The sequence below is a fragment of the Rhinolophus ferrumequinum genome, chromosome 28 (genome assembly GCF_004115265.2).
Source record: "Rhinolophus ferrumequinum isolate MPI-CBG mRhiFer1 chromosome 28, mRhiFer1_v1.p, whole genome shotgun sequence".
NCBI lineage: Eukaryota > Metazoa > Chordata > Mammalia > Chiroptera > Rhinolophidae > Rhinolophus > Rhinolophus ferrumequinum.
Window position 1 is genome coordinate 16,226,652 of NC_046311.1, and position 12,495 is coordinate 16,239,146.

Here is a 12,495-nt window from a genome sequence, read left to right on the forward strand (position 1 = left end):
AACTTGACTTGGATAAAAGTCCTAGAAGTACACAGTAAAGTCCTGTTCCCCTTCCCCAATAAAAAAATCTAAAAAAAAAAAGGTCCTGTAATTCAAAAAAAAAAAAAAATCTGAGGCCTCAGTTGCTGAACTAAGTGAATTCTGTGTCTAGAAATCATAGCAACTTCACTGATTGACATTAATCCCCCTTTACAAACAAGGAGAGGAAATAAACTGAAGGTTATTGATTTAATAGTCAGAAATCAATCAAAGAACAAAGGAAGCTGGATTAGCTAAGCACGACTGCATGTACGAATAAAAACTTACAACATATCTGGTGTGCTTATCTAAGATTCTTCACAATCCGCTTGTGTTCCCCAAGGTGACAAGGCCTAAATGTGAGGAGGACGCATGCAGCCTGTCCTCAGCCAGTCACAGAGACCTGTCTGCTCAGTGAGGTCTCTCTCTCTCTCCTGATACTTTCTCCAATTCACTTTTCAGCTTTTCCAAAGGACAACATCCTCCCCCCAAGTCTTTCTTCTTCTTACTCTTCTTATTCCAGCCATCCATCATTCCACCCCTCCCCACCCCCAAGGAGAGAAAAGAAAATGCAACTGAGGATAGATTCTGACTTGAAACCTGTTTCTGAACAAGAGCGGCACCCGGGCGCACAGTCAGAGCACAATGTGTGTGGGCGCACAGTGAGAGCACACTAACTTTGAGACAAGAAAGGACCGTCCTCATGCCATAGGCTCAGGAAGTGACAGGCGTCACAGAGGAACTGAGTAGCTTTAGAATCACTCCAACCAAAGCTGAAGACGGGTGTCCACTGAGAAAGTCCTGCAGACACCCCGTCATGCGCGCACTGGCCATGGGTCCGCGCGTCGGCCCCCTTACCTCCCAGGCAGGCGCCGAGGGCCAGCGCGTACATGAGGGGCGGCGCAGGCAGGCTGACCTCGGGGTCTCGGCTGAGGCTCAGGAGCACCGGGATCTGCAGAGGGAAAGGACAGTGACGTCACACCATGGAAGTCAAAGGGGCTGCCTGCACTGGGACTGGCAAATCCCAAAGCTCTTTCCCGCCGCCCAATCGTAAGGACCACAGCATGAACTCTGGGACCCATACAACCTTGGTTTGAGCCCACTGGTGCCTGTGTTTCCAGCCACATGACCCACTGTCCTCCTCGGCTGCCCTGGCCGCCAGCATGGGTCTCAAACGGGATGAAGTCCCAGAGACCCTCACACAGAGCCTGGGACCATGACCTCCTACCAACACCTATCGGCCCTGCAGTGGGTCAGCTCCTGTGCCAGCTCCGTGCACACGTTTAACCCTCAAACAGCCCTCAGGCTCACTGAGAGATGAGGAAATCAAGGCGGGAGTGAGTGGCGAGGCGGACCCGCGAACATAGTTCTGATTCCCACTTGGTAAGTCCACACCATGCGCTCCTCCCTCCGCCGTCTGCACAGTCACCCCACATCTGCTGATGTCCATAACTCAACCAGCATCGACACCTAGGAGGCAGGGTTCTCCAGGAAATCACCCCAGCACTGGTGCACCTGTCTGACGGGGGGGAAGCTCACATCCCTGTCATCGGTGAAACATGCAGTGGTGGTGAAGCTGCTTTATGAAATCTGTATTCCAAAGGCTGGCCCCTAGTGGGTCATGTTGCTAACAAAGGACAAAGACACAGCCGCCGGCTCAGAGGTTTTCATCCAGGTGGCCATGGCAGGCGCCTCAGGGCAGCCCAGGAGAGGTTCAGGAGGGACCCCGGACCGGCTGCCTCGGGGCGGTGACCTTGTGTGATCTTCTCTAAAGAGCAGGAGGAGGAGGGCTCCAAGCAGAACCCATCTGGAAAGGACTACCCAAAATCACAAACAGAAAGATAAAATAAATGTGGACATGTGATTTCATTTGCTGTAGAGAATTAGGAGTCAACAAAGCCATGCTCTACTGGATACCAGGTCTCCTATGTCATGAAAGTAACACCTCACTGCTCATTTGGGAAGATCGGGTCACCCCCAACTCTTTATCCCTATAGTAGAACTTCACGTGCATGTCTTGTGCAGTGGCCCCCAGTGGGACTGACTGTGGGCTTGGCCAACAGTTTGCTTTGACCATGGAACTGGGTGGACTGAAAGGAAAAAGCCTGTGTAACCTCAAGCCTCTGGGAGCTTCAGGCTCAGCCATGAGAAAAGCAAGCTGGCCAGATGTAAAAGCAAATGTTAACTAACAGATAAAACTGCAGTAAAGGGAGGGTCTTTAACACTACTCCTTTCATCAGTGGCTGGATCACCAGACAGAAAACCCACAAGGAGACATTGGCTTTAAAGGACACGTTAGACCAGATGTACTCGATAGATACATACAGAAGTCTATCCAAGAACAGTGGAATACACACTGTTTTCCAGTGCTCATGGAACATTCTCCAGGATATATCACGTGGCAGTCAAAAAACAAGTCTCAGTAAATTAGAGAAGACTGAAATCAGATTAAGCATCTTTTTCAACCACAACGCTACAAAACTAGGAATCAATTATGAGAAGAAAAGTGAAAAAACACAAACATGTGGAAGCTGAACAACATGCTGCTAAACAACCAATGGGTCAAAGAAGAACTCAGAGAGGAAATCAAAAATATCCTGAGACAAATGAAAATGGAAACATAACATTGCAAAATCTATTGGACACAGCTGAAGCAGTTCCAAGAGGGAAGTTTATGACACTACAGGCCTACCTACCTCAACAAACAAAACAAAAAATCTCAAATAATCTAATCTCATACCTAAAAAACTAGAAAAACAAAAACAAAGCCCAAACTGAGTAGATAGAAAAAAATAATAAACACAGAGCAGAAATAAATGAAATAAAGGCTTAAAAAACAAGAGAGAATTAATGAAACTCAGAGTTGGTTCTTTGAAATGCTAGACCAAATTGCTAAACCGGTTCTTCCCGTGAACTCTTCGAGTTCAGAGGGTTTTGCAGTGAAGACACTCCTGGGGCAGCATACCGTCTCCAGGCAGGACACCAAAGTCACCTCCCAGAGGCCAGAACCAGCGGGAGATGTCTGCAGACATGTGGCTTTATTACGAGGACAGCTGGGGCTAGAACTGAGGAAGGCCCACATCCACGGGCAGTGTCTGCAGCTCTGAGGGCTTCCTCACTGCCCTTTAGAAGCCAGTGCGTCCAGCAGTCCCCAGCACCACAGGGAAGGGACAGCGTCCCACTGGGGAACGCACAGTGCTCTGTTGGCGAGGTGGGATCCCAGGGCCCAGAAGGAGAAAATTGGGGGACGGCTGTTACCAGCGGCAGCTTCATCACAGACAAAGGCCCAGGAGGGATGCCCAGCACTGGGCTCAGGAAAGTGGTCCGAGCCTGCAGTCCTCCCCGTGACCTGACAGCTTTCTGTTGGGGCCGCACACAGTGGGGTGCACATTGCACCCAGCAGAACCCACATGTGTTAGTTTCAAAATAGTTCACCTAAGGACAGTGCGCAGTGTGTGGGGTTTCTGAAGGACAGAAGAGCCCACTGAAAGACTCAGGGATAAAACCTGCGCCGGCCAAGCCAGCTGGCAGACGAGATGTATCAATCCATAGGGGACAAAAGGACCCACAAAGAAACAGCAGGAGAAGTGTAAAACCACAATGAAATGGTAGAAATAAACTCAGGTCTAGCAGTCAACACAGTAACACATGAAACTATTAAACTATTCTCTGAAAAACAGAGAGATTATTTGGTTGGAATTTAAAAACTCCATTTGCATGCTGCTTCAAAAATATAACCAAGGAAGAATTAAAAAAAAAAAAAAAAGATGTTTAAGAAAGACTGAAAATAAAGAATTGGAGAAATATAAACCAGGCAGGGGCCCCAAGCAGAGCAGAGGACAGACCTCACACGTGTGAAAGCAGCAGCGGGGGCAGTGCAGACGGCCCACAGCCCAGCTCTTCTGCAGAGTCTGCAGGAAAACGTGGTCGCTTGCGAGGTGACATAGAGAACCCCTAACATGAGCGGAGTGATCAGACTGGCAGTGGTGACTCGAACACCACAGTTGGCACACGTGCACGTGTACAAAACTGCTTACACACACACACACACACACACACACACACACACACACAAGGAGCAAATGGTTCAGGGGGTTTCAGTACAAAATCCTACAGACCACAGCCCATGACCACCACAGAAACAAGTGGTGAAAAGACACCCACGTGCAAAGGAGGAAGGACGGGAGCAAGAGCACGTGGCACAGCCCTCAGTGCCACCCAATGTCCTGTGCCACACACTTCTCAGACCCCTGCATGGGCAGGGCTGTGTGTCCACTTCCCACCCAAAGATTGTGACAGGTCACTTCTGTGCCCCTTCCAACCTGAGGCAGAAGCCCCGTCCATGCACTCCTGTGGCTGGCGCAGCCACCATGCATGCCAGGTGCCGACCTGGTGAAGTCACACGGCAGACAGGGGTCTCTGACGCACACAGCTGTCGCTTTGGCCTCTCAGTGTTTGCTTTCCATCCATGCTGACACATAAACCAAGGTTCTTCCCTTTATCCCTTCCACAACGTGCCATGGAATGAATGAATGTGCCCCAAGCTCATGAGCGTCGTTCCCGCAGGAGATGGAGTGATGGGGGTTCGAGGGGGTGCGGGGACAGAAAAGGTCACATTTATCTACTATATTTTATCTCTTAAAAATAAAACCTGAAAACCTGAGGCAAAGAGGAAACACTGGTCAGCTCCCTACGTGGGAGGTGAGCACGCCCCAGCAGACTGTGGCGGCAGAACGGCTTTCCGTCCACAGGGGACACCAGCTGAGTGCCTTCAGCTGCCCGTCTTTTCGTGTCTTCCGGGTTTCTTTAACAAAATGAAATCAGACTGCCTGTCCCCTGAGGGGCAGCAGCTGTCAGTCAGGCGGAGCCGGGACGCGCTGCCGGGCTCGGCCATGCCCGTGCTGTCAACCTGCACAGGCAGCCAGGGGCCCGGCCCAGCCTGTGCCTCCTCTGCAGGGAGGGGAACCCAGGCTGGGGTGGGGCCCTCGGGACACGGAGGACGCGCGACTCACCATTGCAGCTGTGAAGGGGATGTTGTCGATCAGCGACGACACGGTGGCCGAGACCCAGACCACCAGGACGATGGCGGCCGTGAGGCGCCGGTCCTCGGGGACCCCCTGGGAGAGCAGGTAAGGGCCGCACTGTCACGTCACACGCACCGCGCACCTGATCCGCACATGGCAGGGCTCGCAGGGGGGCGGGCTGTCTGCATCCTCTGTACACGAGGACAGCAAAGCAGCCCAGGTGTGCAAACAGGACCCGCCTGGGCGGCTTCTACCGGTAACGGGGAGCGATGCCCAGACACACCCAAGTCCCCCCGCCATGAAGGCCAGAGTGACCCCGTTCCCACTGGCAGCACACACGGGTCACTCGCCCTGCCCTCCCGCTCAGCTGCAGGCTGGGAGCTCTCGCATCACTTACTGAGACGGCGTCTCAGCTCTCTCCTTAGACAGGTTTTAACCAAAGGCTAATAGCAAAATTACAGGCATCGTAATTATGCAGTCTTTGGGAAAAGTCTCCTGGCATCTCCGCGCTCCCCAGGATAAAACAGGTCCTCTGCTGCTCTTTCCACATAATTAACGTGCCCTATTCTTGCCAGAATTTTTTGTACAAAATCAAAGGCGCCGGGCTGGAGCATGTCACGTTGCCGCGTTTACTGTACCTTTATTAGCAAAGCAGTCTGCTCTCCGACGTACTCAATTAAGTGGAGGTGTGCCAGTGCCTGGGAGAAATGGATGCAGGAGGAGAATCAGTTTCAAACAGAGAACATATGCACATGTTAAAAAACCACGTCATTCAAAGGGAAATGACTGAACACAAGGTAGCCCCAGCTCTCGTTTCTTGTAAAAGATCAGACTCAAATGCACCATCTATAAATGATTCAGTCACACGTGCACACTGGAGAGTCAGCAGAGGCAGGCGTTGTCGTTCATGCATGTCACTGTCCATGCAAAATGCAAATTCGAATGGCAGGCCATCTCTCTCTGAAGCTGTGTGTGTAGAACGACAGGGCAGCCGTACGTAATGAAATGCCCCTCCACACCGGTCTTGCAAGTAAAACACACTCCAAATTTCTTCTTCAAGTTAAACATCACAGAATTTGAGAGGAATAAAAAGGAAATGCATGGTTTATGTGACGGTCAAACGAAGGAAGGGAGATCCACCTAGCCGGAGTGCATTTTCAGGGCACTAGACCTGTGTCCGGGGACAGCTAGGAAGGGTCAGAAGAAGGACACGGGTGGCGGGAGAGGAGGCAGCAGGCATGGGGTGACGGCTGCCCAGCACCTCTCGAATGTGGACTCGTCACAGCGACGTCATCATGCTGAATGTGAGAACCGAAACCATCAGCCTGGCCATGCGTCAGTGCAAGCTGAAACCCCCACCTTGTGTCCCGTGGTTTCTGAGCCTTCACTTGAAAGCTGTGGCGCCCAGCAAAGGGAAGTCATCAGTAACACGCTAGTCACCTTGTGTGGGGACAGAGGGTCACTACACTTAGTGCGGGGGTCACATCGTCAGGTGTGTAAGCGCCACACCACTACGGTGTACACCTTAAGCCAACATAGCACTATATGTCAACTCCACTTCAATAAATAATAATACTTTCAAAGGAAATCTAAACAAATAAAAGCTGTGGCGTCCAAGTGTTGGTCGTCGAGTGGTTCTCAATCAAGTCCACTATGATATCAACTAACTCCGAGGGTGGGGCTACTTAGAGCAGGGTTTTCAATCTCATTCTTTGTTGGGGGGCTGCCCTGGTATTGCGGGAGGTTTAGCAGCATCTAACCCAGTGTGACAATCCAAAATGTCTCCAGACACTGGCAACGTTGCTCAGGGCACAAAATCACCCCCTACTACAAATTACTGATTTACAGTCATCCAAATTCTACCAAAATAAACAAAATCGTAAATTGCAAAAAAAAAAAATGAATTGTACCCACATCTTTCATTTTGTTACATACTATTGATTGAAAGAAAAGTTGGGGGTCTAAACTAGATCAAAACTTTCTGCTAGATACCAAATAGCAATGGTCATGTGCACGCACGCACACACTCGCACACACACACATACACACAATATTATGTGCACACCTTCATGTGTACCTCTAACAACTACACCATTATATATTAGTGTCATATGATCATCCCAAATCTCATGGTCCATGGCATGCAGTATAAGACAAAAGAAAGGAAAATATTCAAAATGTTTCAACATTACATCTAACTCAATTCAAAGGAACTGATGTCAATTGGGGAAAAAAAGTCAAAATCTGAGGAAAATACAACATCCAATAAAGTACTCTTTTATAAAATGGCAAACGAAATAACTATGTTAACACCTCACTCTCTCAAGCCTAAAGCTGTAAATATACAATGTGTATTGTATACCTCATCAAACTAGAGTTTGTGTATAGTTGAAGATTATAATCTCCTCCATCAATTTATACAGTGAAAAGGTGACTGCATAGCAATGTGAAACCTCGTTATTCTTCAGTGGCAGAAACAGGTTGCAAGAGGCTGATTCCACAAAGGTCTGACATCCTTGCCCCATTGAAATTAGGCAAATACAGTAAGTCAATGCTACTGCTTCTTTCAAAATAATGGATGAGGAGGCTTACAGGTCCCTCTTACGAGCCAAATACATACTAGATCCCGGATAAAACACTCTTCTGGGGCATTCCTCGATTAGCAAGACGATGCAGTGTTTTCCAAGGAGCCCCCTGTCCCCCCAGTGAAAATGTCTCCTGCTCCTGGAAGCCCCAGACTTGGGCGGCCAGAAGGGCTGCAGCTGCCTTGAGCTTGAGGCCAACCGAGCTGAGGTCAGAGCACGAGGCGTGAGCAGCAATGAGGTATAGAGAAACCAAGATTCTCGCACTGAACTGAGCTCCTCGAGACAGGTTGGGATTATCCCCTGGCACACAGTAGAAGCAGACACAGCTGTTTCTGTAGGAGAGCATCCCAAACACAGGCTTTCAGGAGAACCACAGATTGAGATCAAGTAATAAAATGATGATTGAGGATCATCAAGTACTCAGAAAGATAAGCACCATGAGTGAGAATTCAGTCCCAGAACACAGAAGAGGAATTTTGCTTAAAGAAAATAGGACTGAAGAGTGTAAAAGTATCACTTAATATTGGCCCTTGGTGAGTCAAGGATGTAGGCTTTCATCTCTAGAGTAAACCATTAAAAGAATACTGAAAGGGTATATAACTGCCAAAAGGGGAAACAGAATTTTAAATAATCTTCAATTGATTCAAATAAAGGTAGGGAAGGAGACTGAAAATAAACAGGATCAAATATATGGTGATGGAAGGAGAACTCACTCTGGGTGGTGAGCACACAATGTGATACACAGATGATGGATTACAGAGTTGTACACCTGAAACCTATGTAACTTTACTAATCATTATCACCCCAATAAGTTTTAATTTAAAAAATATATGAAAGGTAAGACTAATAAAAAGATGGCAGATTTAAACCAAACGTATCAGTAATGTAATTGAATATAAATAGACTATAATAGATGGATTGTCAGAACGAAATTTTAGTTTCATACCCAATACATGCTATTGGCCAAAGACACATCTACACCATAAAGGTGTAGAAAAGATGAAAGATGAAAGATAGAAATATGTATATCTTGCAATTTTTAATAAGTGAAAGCTTTTTAACTCTTTTTTGTTCACCATGAGGAGTTAACAACTCTAAATTTATATGTGCCTGATAACACGGCCTCAAAATATATAAAACATAAATAGAACTACAAGGACAAATAGACAAATTTATAATCATTTTGGGAAGTTGCCTAATTAAGAAAAAATAAACATGAGTCAAGAAATCACAATGAAAATGTAAAATGTATGAATGAATGAAAATGTAAATACAATTAAAATATACATCAAAACTTGAGGAAATGCAGCTAAATCTGTGCTAATGGGAAATTTACAGGCTTAAATATCCTATTGGAAAATATAAAGCATGAAAATAAAAAGCCAGAGCATCCATCTTCGAAAGTTGGGGGAAATAAAACAACAAAATGAACCCAAAGGAACTAAAAAGAAGAAAATAATAAAATAGAAAATATTCAATTGCGAGTGAAGACTAAAAATTTATACTCATGGGCGACTGAGAGAGAGATCGCTGAGAGAGAGATCGCATGTCGGAAGCCGTCAGCAATGTGGAGGGGACCGTGACTCAGGCTACTTCCAAGAAGATGAGGGAGCGAGTGCATTTCAGTCTCAGCCTTTTCATTTTCACGCGTATAGCCACCTGACTCAGCACCATTTGCCCAATAGACACTCATCTCCCCACTGAATTGCTTTGGCACTTCCGTTAAAAATCAATTGAGGAGGATGACGTCATAGGAATGGCGGCAGCAGGGCGCACTTTCTGAGTTCTCCTCCGGATCTTATTACAAACGGGACCTATAACCCATCAAAGAACTCTTTGCTCATCACACAGAACAGCAAAGAGACTTGTGGAAGGATTACTTGAAGGTGCGCTAATTGGGCAAGCAGGGGAAGGAAGGAAGGGAGCGAAGTGAAAACGCCCGGCCGGCGGCAGCAGCGGAGGGGAAATCCCAGCCCGTGGCAGCGGCGGAGGCGGCAGCGAAACCCGCGGTGGCACCCGCAGTTCCAGGCACGCACGGAATCCCAGGGCAGAACGGAGAGCACAGAGACCAGGAGGTGGGCTCTTTCCCGGCGTCCCAGGGCTGATTTCTCCCGCCGGGAGGGCGGCCAGTGCGCCCTGGGGCGGACAAAGAACACAGCTCCGTACCTGGGCCCCTCGCCCCCGCTCTTCCAATCCTACCCCCGCCCTTCCAGAGACTTAAACTGGCCCCTGAACTGAGGAGTAGTGTCAGATTACAGAGGAGCCGTAGTAGTGCTCAGGCTCTGGGAAGACTGACAGGCGGCTCTGTCCCAGGGAAGAGACTGGGAAGAGTATGATTTTGGCTGGTCTAGGAGAGAAGAGACTCCTCCATCCCCAGCCCCCACCCTTTCTGGCCTGCCTAGGGCGGGGCAAGTGCAACTGTGGAGGCACTCCCAGGGATCAGCAGTAAGGCAGACGCAGCTCTGGGCTTTCAGCAGCTCAGAAATCTCCCGCCCGCACCCCCACCCCATATACACACACACTGAAGTGCCCTAAGACTCAGGAGTACTGGACACGGGGCTGGTGGTGCTACTCTCAGTGTGCGTATGTGCAGACAAGGGAAGAAACTGCACTGAATTTGTAAAAACTATCATCCAGACCCCTCAGGCCCACGCATTTATCTACAGTCCCAAAGTCACTCTGGGCAACAGGTGACCGGCTCTGCCTGCGCAATAAGCAGGGGGCTCGTTGGTACAGCAGAGGACAACCTGGATATTAATTGGTGGGCATAAGCCAAGACTGGCACTGCTTTTTGTTTTGCTTTGATTTGTTTTGTTGTGTTTTGTCTTTATATCTTTGATATCTTTGCCTGTGTCGAGTGGGGGTTATCGGGTGTTTTTACATGTGAATGTATTTGATATTTTTCTTTGTTGTTGTTGTTGTTGTTGTGCTTGGTGGTTTGCTTTGTTCTGATATTGCCCTACACCAGGGCTCAGCTTAAGAGGCACAAGATTCAACATATCCAGAGGCCAACTCCAGACCAAACCAGAGTACTACCGGGTTTGACCTACAAGTCACACACCCAGAGGGAATTCTCTGCAGGCACAAGAGCCCATAGAGGCCAAACCACATTTAAGTGGTCAACCCTCACGCAGCAGAATGCCCTGCAGTGGGCAGAGCCAAGTCTCACAACTAGTCAGCCTAGGAGTTAACCCCACCTACTAACAAGCAAAAAGCAATTAAAGATCTTCTTGAACAGGACAATATACACAACACAAGAGTCACCTTTGGAGCACACGCAAAGAAAAACGAAGTAGTGCAAGTCAAATATAAAGGACACATACTACATAAGATAACCCAGCAAGAACTAAGAACTCTAGGGGATCTACCTAATACATCAAAGCAAACACAGAGAGTCTGCCAGAATGGGGAAACAAAGATACACGTCCCAAATAAAAGAACAGAAGAAACCTCCACAACTGGAACCAAATGAAGCAGAGGTAACCAACCTATCAGAGACAGAGTTCAGAACACTGGTGATAAGAATGTTTAAGGAGCTTAGAGAAGACATAAAGAAGGATGTAGAAATCATAACGAACAACCAGATAGAACTAAAGAATACAATTACCGAAATTAAGAACTCACTTGAAGGAATTACCAGCAGGTTAGATGAAGCAGAGATCGAATCAGCGACTTAGAAGACAAGGTAGCAGAGGTCACCCAAACGGAACAACAAAAAGAAAAAAGAATAAAAAACAATGAGGATGGCTTAAGAGACCTCTGGGATAACATCAAGCACAACAACATGCGCATCATAGGAATACCAGGTGAAGAGAGGAAGCAAGGGATCGAGAACATATTTGAAGTAATAATGTCCGAAAACTTCCCCAACCTGATGAAGGAAACCAACATACAAGCCCAGGAAGTGCACAGAGTTCCAACCAGGATAAATCCAAACAGGTCCACATCAAGACACGTTATAGTTAAAATGGCAAAGCTTAAAGACAAAGAGAGAATCCTAAAAGCAGCAAGAGAAAGACAGAGGGTTACATACAAGGGAACTCCCATGAGACTATCAAATGACTTTTCTACAGAAACATTGAAGGCCAGGAGGGAGTGGCAGGAGATACTCAAAGTGATGGAAAACAAAGGCCTACAACCTAGATTGCTTTATCCAGCAAGGCTATCATTTAAAGTTGATGGAGAGATAAAGAGCTTTCCAGAAAAAAATAAGCTAAAGGAATTTATTACCATGAAGCCAGCATTGCAAGAAATACTAAAAGGACTTCTGTAAATAGAAGAAAGATCAAAACAACCTAACTACAAATTTAAAAATGGCAATAACTATGTACCTATCAATAATCACTTTAAATGTAAACGGATTAAATGCTCCAATCAAGAGACATAGGGTGGCTGAGTGGATAAGAAAGCAAGACGCTTGTATATGCTGTATACAAGAGACTCACCTCAGAACAAAAGACACACACAGGCTGAAAGTGAAGGGTTGGAGTAAGATTTCATGCAAATGAGAAAAAAGCTGGAGTTGCAATACTTATATCTGACAAAATAGACTTTAAAATGAAGAACACATTAAAAGACAAAGATGGGCACTATATAATAATAAAGGGATCGATCCGACAAGAGGACATAACCCTAGTAAACATCTATGCACCCAACATAGGAGCTCCTAAATATATAAAACAGGTACTGACTGACATAAAGACAGAGATCAACAGTAACACTATCATAGTAGGGGACTTCAACACACCTCTGACAACAAGGGACAGGTCTTCCAGACAGAAAATCAATATGGAAACAACAGCCTTAAATGATACATTGGACCACTTGGATTTAATCGATATTTTCAGAGCATTTCACCCCAATGCTGC

The 12,495-nt window shown here is 47.1% G+C and overlaps 1 protein-coding gene across 2 annotated transcripts in view; it reads right to left on the reverse strand.

The window, feature by feature from the left end:
* The window catches only part of OCA2 (OCA2 melanosomal transmembrane protein), an 84,709-nt gene that overhangs the window by 6,955 nt on the left and 65,259 nt on the right, over positions 1-12,495 (reverse strand). For both annotated transcript variants that reach the window (XM_033099960.1, XM_033099961.1), the window contains exons 20-22: positions 5,681-5,740; positions 5,031-5,135; positions 877-970 (exon numbers count right to left, since the gene is read on the reverse strand). In XM_033099960.1, coding sequence (XP_032955851.1) covers positions 877-970; positions 5,031-5,135; positions 5,681-5,740 — 259 coding nt within the window. The remainder of the gene's footprint in view (positions 1-876; positions 971-5,030; positions 5,136-5,680; positions 5,741-12,495) is intronic.